Below are 15,288 nucleotides of genomic sequence, written 5' to 3' on the forward strand. Positions count from 1 at the left end.
AAATGGATGTAAGGGGAGAGAGAAGCCCTGCTTGAAGAACTGGGCCGATATCACTGCTTTTGGGGTAGACTGATATGATTGAAGGTTGGCAAAATTCTGGCACCTTTCGTGGTGTTGAGGTACCACCAGAGTGCACCTAGGGACTATCTTGTCTGACAGGCTGTCAAGGTTCACCAAAGTCATGGAGGGTTTCAGGCAATCGTATGGTTTTGGGTCTATATGGGAATTGGCATCATCCCCGTGGGAGTGGCCAGCAGCTAAAGCAATCTCATTATCAGAGGGTTCTTCAGGAATCAAGGACTCAGTCTCCTCAGTAAAAAGTTTTGTCCTACCTACAGGGGTATTCTGGTTACGAGAATCTACCTCCTCGTCAGAAGAAGCCAGGTCAACAGGACTATTACCTTTGGAAGAAGAGGCTGTCCTTAGGGATATCTGGGCCCTTAGGGGGTCAAGTACCTTCACTTTAGAGCGAGTTCGGCCACCTACGGTAGAGGCTGAAGATAGAAAGGCTTGGGATAAGTTAACAGGAACAAGGGCATCACTGGCTGTGTTTTCAGAAGAGGAGAATACATCGCCCATGGTTGAACCCTTAGAGTTGTTGGAAGCCCTAGAGGTAGACATCTGCGAAAGAAAAAATAGAGTAAGTTATCCACTCTAAGATTTCTTACACAACGTGAAGAAGGGGCTTCCGTGTGACTAATAAGGGAAGGATATAGGGGTATCACAATTGGTAAGGACCCAGGAGAGCAGGCATGCATAATGGGTATAGACTGCAGGGTCCTAGGGGTCTAAAAGGTATTAGCATACACCCGAATTAAGGGGTATAGAGGAAACAGATCTAACCCTAGGAGGGGTATACCCCTTATTACACCATGGATAAGGGACCTAGAGACCTATTGGCCAAACATCAACATAAGATACAGGGATCGGTCGAAGTTGTTTACACTTTCGGGTCTACGAGACACAAAATAGATGATTACGAGACCACAAACACAATCAGCGGTCAATTTACTCATGCATGTTTTAAAAAAAAATATATATCTACAAATACTAAGGGATAGGGATGGAGGAAGGTGAAGAGTCACCGGAGAATAGGGTCGATTCCGGCCAATATTCACTACATCAAAACGCGTGGTGAAGCAAATAACAACCTTACAGATTCAAACATGCACATCAAGTTGGGTAATAAAATCGATACTAAGCATGTTCATAGTTGAGATTTCAGTCGAGCTAGGCGAGTACATGGATATATACATACACACATATATATATATATGCATAAGGGTGCATATGAGAATCAAGAATAGGGAGATGAAGGGTTTGTACCTTTCAAACGGAGGGGAATGAGAGCTCGACTAGGGTATTAAAGCTTCGAACGGAGATCGGCCTTCCTGTCTCTCTCTTTCTCTCTCTCTCTCTCTCTCTCTCTCCTGCGTTGCTTTTGTGTTTGTAAAAGAAAAAGGAGGAGGGGGACGAGTGGGTTATATATATGTGTGAGAAGTCGGAAAGGTTATCAAGAGTGGGGGAAATAACCACTTAAATAAATTGATTAATTGATTACGTAATCCTAGATAGATTTAAAATCTCAATATGGCTATTTTCTAGGAAAAAGAGTGGGATTAGGAGTGGTTTAAAGTGTTTTTTGAATTTTAAAATCAAGGGTTTGAACACTGCAAGGACTCAGCATTAAAAAGGATTATGGATCAACATGGACTTAAGTTCAAATCATATGTTGAGGAGAAAAGGGATAACATAGGGTTATCAGCTCTAGGCGGTATGGCCAATAGAAGGTTTAGGGCATAGAGGATAAAGGGGGATTACCCCAAGGTCTCCTACCCCTAGGGTGTATGTGATGATACGCGGGGGACCCTAAAGCCTACAGCATGATAGTGAATCGGAAAAATGTCAAGTAATAATGATTTATGTTTTCTACCAGGGATATTGCCGTGAACCCGTAAGGCTGGATATAGTGAATCCCAAAGGGGTCTAACTGGGAAAGAAACTAGGTAATGAGAAGTGTTTTGGTTCCCCAAGTATATAATGACTATGAGGAACCGGGGGGTAGTTGTTGTGCCTAAAATCAGCCGTGGGCCGGATTTATGGCCCATAGAGGGAAATATGCTTTGTGGATGGCAAAGCATGGGGGTATTGGACCCGAGTGTGTTACTATTGTGGGGGTATACGCAATATGATGATTGCCTATCTGAAGGAGTGTCAGCGAGGGAAGATTAGAAGCACACTTTGAGGATGCAAGATACCCTAGGGTTTCTGAGGTGTGCCAAGACACCGGGGTCTTCAGGACAAGCTGCTTAGCTGGGGCTATTCTAACAATAGCAAGAGGCCTGCAGAGGTAGTTTCCTAATCGAAGACGAACTCTACAATGGGACAGCAAGAAGGAAACGACTCCTAACAGCTTACAACTACCCATAAACAGATTAACTTAATGCATGCATGGAATATACATGTATATGGTTGATAAATACAATAAATACATGGATAAGCAAAGGTTAGTGGTATATTAGAAGTAGGGCTCTCATATCTTAGCCTAAACCTCCCCGGATAAGGATCAAGAACAGCCCTAGGCTTGGGCAAAAACGTGGTTGGCATATCTGATAAGGAGTCCTATAGCAATTAGAACTACATGCAGACTTGATTCCTATAAATATAGGATATGTAGGCCATTTGCGGGGTTACACACATACGCGTTTCTCTACTAATAATTGAGTAGAAGCATTCCGTGAGATCTCTCGAGCACGTCTATGATTGAGTAGGAATTATTCAATCACCACATCTCGGGAACCTTGCAAATTCAGTCCAAACACAGCCTTGCTCGCCACCGGATTCCGGCGAGTCGGGTGTATATAGCTGTCACGAATAGGCCGTCGATTAGGCCTAAATCCAGGCGTGCTTCCCGTTATTTCAGTGATTTCCTCCAAAAAGTGTTGTACCATTTTCCTCTCACAACAAAGGGGATACTTTTCTGGTGTCTGCAATATTAACGAAGAAGGCAAGTTATTTAAGAGTTTGATGTTGCATGTACTTTTCAAGTTATTTAAGAGTTTGATGACATCATATTTCTACGGTTGATGTCGTATCTCGATAAAATAAAACTGGCGTCTTGGATGTTTTAGATGATATATATTTACACGGTGGGAAAGATAAGATGGTATTAAATTTTTAGTCGAGTAAAAAGGACTCTACATCATGATGTTCGATATATATATGATACGCTACTGAAAGAAAACCATAAGGTGATAACACTAAAAGATAAACTGTGTTATTTTGGAAATGACTGGAAGTACTGCGCGTCGTTATAATCAGATAATGATGAAATAAGATAAGGTCATGCCATCACGGAAAATAAACGGTACTAATTTAGAAATGACGGGACGTAAGTAATACGAGTAGAGTAGTCAATTTGGTATACGACACGATATAAACGGATATATGTGTTCAGTTTTTCGGTATACAAAATACACGACTCGATCAAACACGAAATCGAATATATGTTTACCTTTTAGTATGTGAATGTTTTTTTTTGACAAATAAGCGAAACATATATTAAAACATTATGACACTGACGGAACAAACTTCTGAACTGTAAACTACAATCTGATTGTGAAAAGAAAAATAAGCTAAACAAATAACTGTTTTGTTTTCAGATCACTTAGCACATAAAATATTTAGATTCTTCAATCTAAAAGGTATTACAATGACATATCGATCAACCCAACGTACACCGGTTATGAAACTAGTAGCATCATAATTGACCTTCACGTAAGCATAATCTGTAGCCCAACGTTCGGAATTATTAGTTTTATCGACTAATATTGGAGTGATAGATAACCTCGAACATTTTTTGTTGTGAAATGTGAATTTTTGCGATATCCATCAACGTCTAAGATTCGATGTGAGTCTTACAGATCTCCCAAAATATCATATAAATTCTTTTCATAAAAATTATCAAAATCCATAACAGAACACATAAAAACAACAAGACATAACACACTAACATCTTAAAAAGATGGGCACGAATAACAATCTTGATAACAAGATACTCAATAAGATTTCATTCAAAAAGAATTAGATCTCGATTTTATTGAAAAGATTGATAAATAAAAGGGAATGGAAGAGCGGAGGAGGAAAAGGGGGGAAGGATTGGAAAGTGAAGGTCGGATAAGTGTTTACCTTTCATACACGAAAACGAAAATACACGACACGAAAATATATGAAACGATGTGATAGCTCTAAATATGAGTAGGTTTTTACCTATACAATCGATACGAATTCACTCCCACACGACAGAGGTTGTTCATTCCACTACACTCTCACATTTTACATCAATTTAAAGTTTTAATTTATGGCTTTTATTTCTAAAAGTTTGCTCCTCCACTTAAAGGTGACTTGCTAGATCCAAACTTGCTGAAAATCCGATAGTAGCAACTACCACTTGATCATGTTTTCTGAAATTCACCTTTAGCTAGAAACTAGCATGTTGGGTTTAAAGGCAATTGAAATTCACCATTAGCTAGAAACTACCATATTGGGTTTAAATTCAATTGGTTGTATAGGTTTGATGATACAAGATATAATTAGATTATGTAGTAATTTTATGCATAAATAATTATTATCATAATTGGATTTGATATTAATTATATGAAACAATTTTTATTATAATTAGGTTAGATATGTCTTAATTACTACTAAGTTTTGGATATTTATGTATACATAATCGTATTATGTTTTGATAAGTTTAATAGATGTAGCCGGTCTTAGACATTATGTGAAAATGCTTGAGCATTATTGGTTGGTTCAATTATCGTCTAAGAGAATGTTCAAATGTTTGATAGATATGCTTAATAAATATAGTTGTCTTATATATTGTTTAAGAGATACTTGAGCATTAGTTGGTTTTAGTATCGCATAAGAGAACTTAAGCATCGCTCGAGAGATAATCGAGAACATATGCTTAAGTATTGTTAGGCTTGAATGTATTAGTTTTGATTGTATAGTATTGATAATTATTTTAATTAATAATACAACTCATGATTTAAATTTTCCGCGTCATATATTTTATGCACATACTCTTTGTTGACATATTGAATCTTGTATGTGTTTTTCCTCCCAACACTACCCCATCATCACGGCATTTTTATCCGACACCGAGGCTAAACAAGGATATTCTTTTGTTGTTCATACAAATCCCTTCATGTCTGTACTCTATTCATGATTTTAAGAAATTGAAGTCAACTATATTATGTCACATACTCCTACATTGAATTAAAAATAGGTCATATAATTAATTCACGTCCTGAGCATGCTGAAACTTCTTGATAACATACTCCTAACACTTATTCAGAATATAGGAAAAGGAAGTCAACTCTCATAGGATTGCTACACATCTCTCATCAGGTAACTGCAGTTTCTGGTAGCAGCTGTAGCTGTGGCTGAATCCTTTCTTTAAATAGATAAATACATTTACACACCTGCCTTGTCTTCAACAGATATCCGGCACTGAGGGAGAGAGAGGGAGAGAGAGGGAGAGGGGGAGGGAGAGGGGGAGAGAGAGAGAGAGAGAGAGAGAGAGAGAGAGGAGGGAGGAAGGGAGAGAGAGGGGGGAGGGAGAGAGAGGGGGGAGGGAGGGAGGGAGGGAGGGAGGGAGAGAGGGGGAGAGAGAGAGAGAGAAAGAGAGAGAGAGAGAGAGAGAGAGAGAGAGAGAGATTTTTGAATGCTCGATATCTCGAGCAAGGGAGATTCTGCCAAGGACTTGGTGGAGCTGTTGCTTTAATAACATTTGGGGAGTGTACTCTGTACAGAAAACACTCCTTATTCCTTAAACGGACTAAGCTTGCAATCAAGATTCTTGGAATATCCAGCCAACGTATGAATATAAAATCACCCAAACAACACAATCAGCAGTGATTCACCGAGTTTTATCATCTATCATCTCCTGAGATTATCACCAGGGCAAAATAAGTGTCTTGGGGCTTCTGTTAATCTTTCAGAAGGATCATATCTCAGCAAGCCCTGAAGAAGATGTATAAAATCACCCGCAGAATGATCCGCATGCTGCATGATTAAGTTCTGCAACAAAAATCAAACTGAGTCATTTCCGTTCGAGTCATATATCGCAAAGGAAACTCCATCCAAGACCTGAATGACAGACAAAACCACACTCTAAGTCTCAACATAACATTCATTGTGTAAATTTACAGTTTAAGATGTAACAAATCAACAAATGTAAAACGTAAAAACGCTTACCCAATATTACTTCTGGTTCGCGGTAATGCCACATTGAAACGATGTAAGTTTGACTCTGGCGATTTAAGTTTAGGTCGTTTGGAGTTTGGACTAGTCATTTCATTTTGATATGATCATCTGGGAGCGTGGCACAAGTAGGAGCTGTGGGCAGATATGTTACATATTTTTTATTGAATTAGTTTACGGAGAATATAGCTTCTCCAGCAAAGGAGATAGACGATTCAAACTCATGACCTTTGACGTCTTGCACGGCCAAGGGGCCAAGAAAATTACAGACGATAACTTTTGCCAGTGAAACAAAAAATTTGCTTAACCACTGTAAAACACCGAGAAGTCTCTGTGCCTTCAACAATGTTCTGTCTAATATAATGGTACATAAATAATAGAAATCAAAGTCAAATGTTTTTAATTAAACTCCGAAAACAGACCTTTTGTATCGGCACAACCGTACCCCTTGATCAATCTTGATGGCCACTGTGATTTTAAAAAATAACTTAGTAGTACCTCTATATAAAGCATCATCACCTGCACTAAATAAACCAAATCAATCTCTTCATCTTCTCTTCTCTTATCTGATATCCTTCAGAGAAATTGTCGTATCAATCATGAAGCTCCCAACTATTCTGTTTTTAGCTCTAACCTCACTTTCCTTCTTCGTGTTGAGTTGCTATGCTAGCGGGACTCTATCTGCCCTACCAAGATCTCTTCTTGTCACATCATCACCAAAAGCCGGGCAAGGTATGTACTTATTGCAGTTATGATTGTTAATATCTTTTCGCTTGGTGTTAATATGGATTTGTTCAATAATTGGTTGAAATGAATTGCAGTATTAAAAGCCGGGGAAGTAAACATCACAGTGACATGGTCTTTGAACAAAACCTTATCAGCTGGAACAGATTCGGCATACAAGACTGTCAAGGTGAAGCTCTGTTATGCTCCCATCAGTCAAAAAGACCGTGGATGGCGCAAAACAGAAGATGAGCTTAAAAAGGACAGAACATGTCAACACAAGATTGTGACAAAACCATACAATGCTTCAACTAATTCTTTTATCTGGACTATAGCAAGAGATACCCCCTCGGCAACATACTTTGTCAGAGCTTATGTTTTCGACGCAAAGGATAAAGAAGTTGCCTACGGCCAAGCCACTGATGCTGCTAAGAAAACTAACTTGTTTGAGGTAGAGGCAATTACAGGGCGCCATGCGTCCCTCGATATTGCCTCTGTGTGCTTCTCCGTTTTCTCCATTGTGTCATTGGCTGGTTTCTTCTACTTGGAGAAAAGAAAGGGAGGAATTTCACAGCAAAAGTAGTGTTCATTGTGTTATTGTGTTACTTATTGAAAATGTAGTCTTTAACTACGGGTATTGTGAATATTTTGAAATGTATAATAAAATTGTATTTTCAATGAATGGAGTTCCAAAAAGATGGGGGACATAAGTTGAACTTGTCATCCACAAAACACAGTCACTAGGTAGTCAATCAAGGAAATTCTTGTCATGAATATAATAGCAGTAAACCAAATCAAAGAAAAATTCAAAGAAAAAGAGGTAAATTATTGATGTGTTTGATCCATTAGATCTAGTAATCTTTTTTGTTAATGATGTCATATTTCTCTAGTTGATGTCATATCCCGGATAAAATGAAACCGACACCTTGGAAAGAAAAAATGAAACAGCCTCATAAATTTTAAATAATATAAAGATAAGATGTTATTTTGATATCAAAGAAAAAGAGGAAATAAGAAGTAAATTACTGATGTGGTTAGATCCATTAGATGATGTCATATTTCTCTGGTAGATGTCATATCCCGGATAAAATGAAACTGACACCTTTGATATTTTAAATATCCCGGAAAAAATGAAACAGACGCCACCTTAGATATTTTAAGTAATATAAAGATAAGATGATATTTATTCGAGCAAAAATACACTCTAAATTGTGATTGTAGATTATAAATGAGGCAATGACGGAATACCATAAGGTGATAACGGTGTACGATAAACTGTGCTAATTTAGAACTGACCGGAGGTATACGTGTCCTAAGATAAGCTAACGTAGAAATAAGATAAAAGTGTGACATCACGTGAGATAAATGGTACTAATTTAGAAATGGCAGGAAATAGGTAATACGAGTAAGCTTTTACGTATGTTGACCGACACTAATTTACTCCCACACGACAAGGTTGTTCAGTCTCCACACTGTTCGATGGCGCGGAAGCTTGTAATAAGCTACATATTCTTCTCCAACTTTGCTACCTAACGGTGTGTGAAGTGCACAAAGTCTTACATAATAAATAATAAGTGTCAGCGGTCCTTAATTTTGTGATTAACAATTAAAACCGCAAATCAAACGCGATAAATACGCCACCTAAAATAAGAAGTTGCCTACGGCCAAGCCACTGATGATGCTAAGAAAACTAGTTTGTTTGAGGTAGATGCAATCACGGGACGCCATGCGTCCCTTGATATTGCATCTGTGTGCTTAAAGTGTCTTTGGCTGGTTTTTTCTACTTGGAGAAAAGAAAGGCAAGAGTTTCGCAGCAAAAGTGAGGGAATGGCTAAGGGCATTTCTATGGTTTCTGTCTGAGTGTATCCTATTGAGGATGTAGTGTTTTTACTACTGCTGTTGTTAGTTTTCTGAAATATAAAATAAAATTGTAATTTTAATGAAAGGAGCACAAAAAGACAGGGAACAAAGGTTGAACTTGTCATCCACAAAACACAGTCGCTAGTCACAGTCCATCAAGGAAATTCTTGTTATGAATATTATAGTAAACCAAATCAAGGAAGAATTCAAAGAAAAAGAAGAAAGAAGAGAAGAATCGACCAACTTGGTTTGATCATTCAGATCTAGTAAATCTTTTTTGTAAATGATGTCGTATTTCTACTGTTGATGTTGTATCTCGGATAAAATGAAACTGACGTCTTGGATATTTTAAATGATATATATTAACAAGGTGACAGTGTGGAAGATAAGACGATATTAAATATTTAGTCAAGTAAAAGGACTCTACCGCATGTATGATATATGATACGCTACTAACAAAAAACCATAAGGTGATAACAGTAAAAGATAAACGATACTATTTTAGAAATAACGGGAGGTACTCCGTGTCATTATAATAAGATAATGGCGATATAAGATAAGGTTATGATATCACGGAAAATAAACGGTACTAATTTATAAATGGCGGGATACAAGTAATACGAGTAAAGCAGTCAATTTGTTGTACAACACGATATAAATGAATATATGTGTTCAACTTTTGGTTACACAACACGATGAAACACGAAGTCTAAATGGGTCGCTATGTATTTATTTTTAAGTACACGATACGACACGAAAGTATATAAAATAAATTTATGAATAAATATATAAATACGTATAAGAGATTTATATATCCATTAATATAAACAAACATATTTTTGTAATATTATCTGTATATAAACATATAATTCATATATATATTTATAAAAAATATATCCAAAAATATACCATTTACATATCCAAAAATATACCATTATATGTAAATATATATTTTTAATATATATATATATATATTCAAAATTATAATACATATATATATATATATTCATTTACTTATTTTTTACAAGAAACAATGAGTTATGAATATATATTTACCCTTTAATACATGAATGCTAACCATGTCGGATATATGTTTACCTTACGAAAGTACACCGCACCAAAGGAAAGTACACCACACCAAAGGACAAGAAACGATCTGAATCGCCCGCCCTAAATACGAATAGACTTTTACCTATGCAATCGATACGAATTCACTCCCACATGACAGGGGTTGTTCAGTCCAACACACTCTCACGTTTTACATCAATTTAAAGTTTTATTTTATGTCTTCGAGTGGGGTGACTTTCATTTCTAAAAATTTGCTTCTACGCTCTTCGGATTGAATCAATTTGGGGTAAAAGTTGAACCAAACTAATGAAGAGCATTTTCAGAAAATCGTCATTCGCAACCATATTTGCGGTTCCGATTAATCGCGTCAATTACGGTTGCGATTATTGCGAATCAGTCTGCGATTCAACCCCTTATTATAAAACAATTAATAATTTGCAAAAGAAAATAAATTCATAACATTAATAAATTTAAGTTTAAGTTTATTGATAAGTTTACATTCAAAAATAAAATACAAACTATCGTACTATCCGACTAATAGCTAATAAAGATTTAATGAGAGATAGAACTTGTGCGCAGACAGATAGGTTCTTAGTGTTTGAGACGGAAGTGGGGATAGGTATGTTAGAAAATGGAAATTTGAGGACACATGTAATATATCTTCTTGATGTAATTTCCGGTTAATTCACATGTAATATATATATATATTCGTGTTTGCGTTGTATAATTTTGTATTTAATGAATGAATATAAACAGGGTAGTCACTGTACGTTTAAAATGAAATAAATAAATTTAATATGTAGAATGTCGTTGGTATGTTTACAAAGAAAAAGTTAAAACTAACATATATGTTGAATACAGAGTTGACCAAAAATTTTGAATTTCATTAAAATAAACTATATAACTGGTCTATATTATTACTGAGTTTTATACTAACTTACAATTAATTTACTCAATTTAAAAAGATAAAAAATGAATAACTGAATTCAGAATTACTTGCAATCATAATATAAAATAATATAAAATTTACACTACTGTTAATATAAAAGTCGATTTTAATGAAAACTGTTAGTTTTTGAAATTTAACGTATGTATGTTTGGAAAAATGTTAGTTTTTTACACTGCTCTTAACAAAATAAGATTAAGTTATATGTGTCTATATTAGCATGTGAATTATCGTATGTTACATTTCTTAGAAAATTACGATGGTTTCAACTATTTATATGCTAAATATCTGATTTATGTACATGTATAATCAATATTAATATCTAGTGAGGCAATTGATTACTTAAATAACATGTATTTATAATTATTCAAAAATTAAAATTATGTAATAAATAAAATTGCAATAATTTATATATGGTATTCACATTATCACTAACAAACAATCCATATCTGTTTTTTACGCGACCGAGTATCAATCATGTAACATAAAAATAAATTATATATTGTAAGACTTATTATTGATGTTCATAATTTTTTTCAAGAATTTGAAGGAAAAATTGTAATTATATTATTATTTAAACTATTTTTAAGTTTCTTTCATTACAATTCTAATATTTCTTCATATAATAATTTGATAATATTGTATACTATTTTCCTAAAATTAAATATTTTTTAATTCGATAAAGTTTTATAAATATTAGTTGAACTGGTTAATTCCTTCAAATTATTGAATAATATATATATATATTAAATAGTATAAAATGTATTGAATCGAATGCTACAATATAGTATAGATATAAATTTTATTTGAATAATTCAAAATATTAAAATAATCCAAAATATTAAAATAATTCAAAATATTTGTACAATATTATCTTGATCAATAAATATTGTTTATCTAAAAGAACTCTTTTTAAAATGCTAGTTTTTTAAAGTGAAAAATGAAAAATAAATTGATTTAATATATCATCGTAGTTTTAACAAATTTCTTGAGATCTCATATCAAATTTCAAATATTTTTAAAATCGGGACAAGTCCCAAAACACTATTGCGCTATCAGTAAAGTTAGTAATTTTAATACAAATAATCAATTGACTTGATCCTATAAATATCTCAAATACATTAATTTATATTAATGTAAGATATCAAAAAATTTCACATTATTGGTAAGATATTCTCGTCGAACTTGTAATTTAAATTTACTAAACGTAAAATGTGACAATGTTTTTCGTCTAGTCATGTAGTCAAATTTGTAGTATTTTTTGAACAATGGGCCAAATTCTGATTTCAAATTCAAAATAAACTAAAATTCATTGACTCATTATAATTCGAACTTATCTAAATATTTAGTAACAATTTAGATTATTTATATATAGGCGATTTTATTTTTAATATTTTTTTTAAAAATTATATATACATTTTAATTACTTTTTATAATAAAAAATTGTTAAAAATATATGAGATATATTTTCAAACTAAAAAATAATAATAAATAAAATAATAATTCATTTATGTATTATGCCTAACTTTATATCTGGAATTCAGTTTTTTAAAATTAATTGTACAAATATTTAAGTAACTATCATTTTTTTTGCGGAATTCAAGTAGCTATCTTTAAAGTTAAATAAAATATTTCTTAGCACACTTACATATTATTACATATTATGTTTATGATAAAAACCACATGTGACAATATGTTTCAGTGGTATGAGGTTTTATAGAAAAATGAAGCAACCGAGTTCGATTCCCACGTTTTTTCAATAAAACTTTTTAATCTCACAGATTAAACAGATCTTTTATAAGTGGAGAGGGATAGATGAGTGGCACTTAAGAGCTCCCACAATCCTAACAACTTAAAATGTTGTTTACATCCTCCATCTCATCAAATTTATTTCTAACAATTTTTATTCTAAATTTACTCAACGCTAAACAACTTCTACAAAGTTGTTTAGCACCCACTTTATTATTATTTAATGTATGGCAAGTTTACAATTCTAAGTCATAGATATTGATGTGGCCAATTTTTGATTAAAATATTATCAAACAATGCTAAACATCGGTTGTTCAAGTTGAATAACTTTTGATAACAATTTATGAAACAATCTACCTCTCCCATGGCAAACAATCTTATCCAGTCAGCTAACAATGTTATAAACAACCCCCATTGTGGGTGCTCTAAGAGTTCTATGGTAATTTATGTCCGGTTGTTATTGTGTTACCTGTTGAAAATGTAGTGTTTAACTTCGGCTGTTGTGACTGAGTATTTTGAAATGTATAATAAATTTGTATTTTCACTTAATGGAGTTCAAAAGGATGGGGGCATAGGTTGAACTTGTCATCCACAAAACACAGTCACTAGTCAGTCAATCAAGGAAATTTTTGTCATGAATATGATAGCAGAAAACCAAATCAAGGAAAATTTCAAAGAAAAAGAGGAAACAAGAAGTAAATTACTGATGTGGTTTGATCCATTAGATCTAGTGATCTTTTCTTGTTAATGATGACATATTTCTCTGGTTGATGTCATATTCCGGAAAAAATGAAACTGACACATTGAATATTTTAAATATCCCGCAAAAAATAAAACACACGCCTTACATTTTTTAAGTAATAGAAAGATAAGATGATATTTAGTCGAGCAAAAATATACTCTAAATCGTGAATGTAGAATATAATTGAGGTAATGACGGAATACCATGAGGTGATATAACGGTGTAAGATAAATTGTGCTAATTTAGAACTGACCGGAGGTACGTGTCCTAAGATAAGCTAACGTAGAAATCAGATAAAGTTGTGACATCACATGAGATAAACAGGACTAATTTAGAAATGGCAGGAAATAGATAATACGAGTAAGCTTTTACGTATGCTGACCGATACTAATTTACTCCCACGCGACAAAGATTGTTCAGTCCATCACATTTTCACGTTTTACATCAATTTAAAGTTTTAATTTACGTATTCAAGTGTGTAACTTTCACTTTAAAAGTTTGGTCTTCCAGTAAGGGGGTGCCTTGCTAGTACAAACTTGCTGAAAAATTGATAGTAGCAGATACCTTTTGTTTTGATCATGTTGTCCGTACCGTATTGATTCTCCAAAAGAAGGATAAAATTAATTTTTCAACTTTGTGACCAACATCAACTCTCTTGGCTAGCATCCTCATCAACTCTATTCATGATTTTATGAAATTTAAGTCAATTATATTATGTCACACACTCCTACATTGAATTAAAAATTAGGTCATATATAATTAATTCACGTTATCAGCATGCTCAAACTTCTTTGTAACACTTATTCAGAATATAGAAAAGGAGGTCAACTCTCATAGGATTTGCTCCAGCTCTCTCATCAGGAATTGTAGTTTCTGGTAGCAGCTGTAGCTGTGGCTGAATCCTTTTTTCAAATTGATAAATACATTTACACACCCGCCTTGTCTTCAACAGATATCCGGCACTGAGAGTCTGGACAAGTTTAATTGCTCGATATCTCGAGCAAGGGAGTGTGCTCTGAAATTTAATGGCTCGATAGATAAAATAATATTCTAACTGTCAAGGCAAATGGGACAGTCTGATCTTATGCAAATGGGACAGTCCCTTTACAAATGAGACAGGGTATGGGACAATCTCTTTTAACTGCAAAAAGTAAATTACTGAAATATAAATTCAGTAATAAAGAAATTAAACAATGCAGAACACCAAGAGTTTTCACTTGGTTCGGCCCCTACACCTAGTCTATGGCCTACATCCAAGTCCCCATGCCAACTAGCATAGTGAATGTATTATATCAACTTTAATAAAAAACTTACAGTCTTTCCTTGATTACAAATATAGCACCAGAAAGAAACCCTTTCCCAAGCTACCTTGCTACCTTGCTACCTAGCCCACTGCTATTCCTTAGCCTTCTAGCTACCTTGCTATACTTTGGAATCAAGCTTGCCACAACCCGACACAAAGTTGATATGAATACACGAGTACAAGAATAAACAAATTAATTATAACTCAAACTAGGCTTCTTGTTTGACTGGATATTCAAGAGATATTGTTAGATATATATGATAATGTCATGGCTAATATAATTTATATTTAGATTTCAGATCTTACTTAACAGGACAAATCAGTACTTAACTGTTGATCAGTACTTATACTGAAAGTCAGGAGTTAAGGATATCAGTACTTATATTATCAGGAGATAATCATCAGAAGTTAGATATCAGAACTTAAGTGCTGAAGGATGATCAGAGAAGGACAGTAGCTGATTAAAGGAAAGAAGATCGAGATAAACATAAGAAGAGATATGCATGAAGAAGGAATTCCGTGAAGAATGGAATACTTGGAAGAAAAGATATCTGATTGATATATTTTAGGAAGCAGAATTATATTCCATATCAATTAGCAATTATCTTGTAACTGTGTAGTATATAAACA

General features: G+C 34.1%; 1 protein-coding gene across 1 annotated transcript; it reads left to right on the top strand.

Annotated features, from left to right (window-relative positions):
- The first annotated feature begins 6,705 nt into the window (after positions 1 to 6,705).
- On the top strand, positions 6,706 to 7,588 carry LOC141717637 (high-affinity nitrate transporter 3.1-like). Its single transcript, XM_074519790.1, has 2 exons — positions 6,706 to 6,999; positions 7,089 to 7,588. Exons 1-2 carry the CDS (start codon positions 6,729 to 6,731, stop codon positions 7,571 to 7,573), a joined length of 756 nt encoding a protein of 251 aa, XP_074375891.1. The 5' UTR covers positions 6,706 to 6,728; the 3' UTR covers positions 7,574 to 7,588.
- Positions 7,589 to 15,288: the final 7,700 nt, after the last annotated feature.

This window comes from Apium graveolens, chromosome 4 (genome assembly GCF_009905375.1).
Source record: "Apium graveolens cultivar Ventura chromosome 4, ASM990537v1, whole genome shotgun sequence".
Lineage (NCBI taxonomy): Eukaryota > Viridiplantae > Streptophyta > Magnoliopsida > Apiales > Apiaceae > Apium > Apium graveolens.

What these genes read in the sequence shown, in the direction of transcription:
- LOC141717637 (XM_074519790.1), top strand. Translation starts at nt 6,729, where the DNA reads ATGGCCACTGTGATTTTAAAAAATAACTTAGTAGTACCTCTATATAAA. An exon ending in ATCACCAAAAGCCGGGCAAG is followed by an intron (nt 7,000 to 7,088) that starts GTATGTACTTAT and finishes AATGAATTGCAG; the next exon opens with TATTAAAAGCCGGGGAAGTA.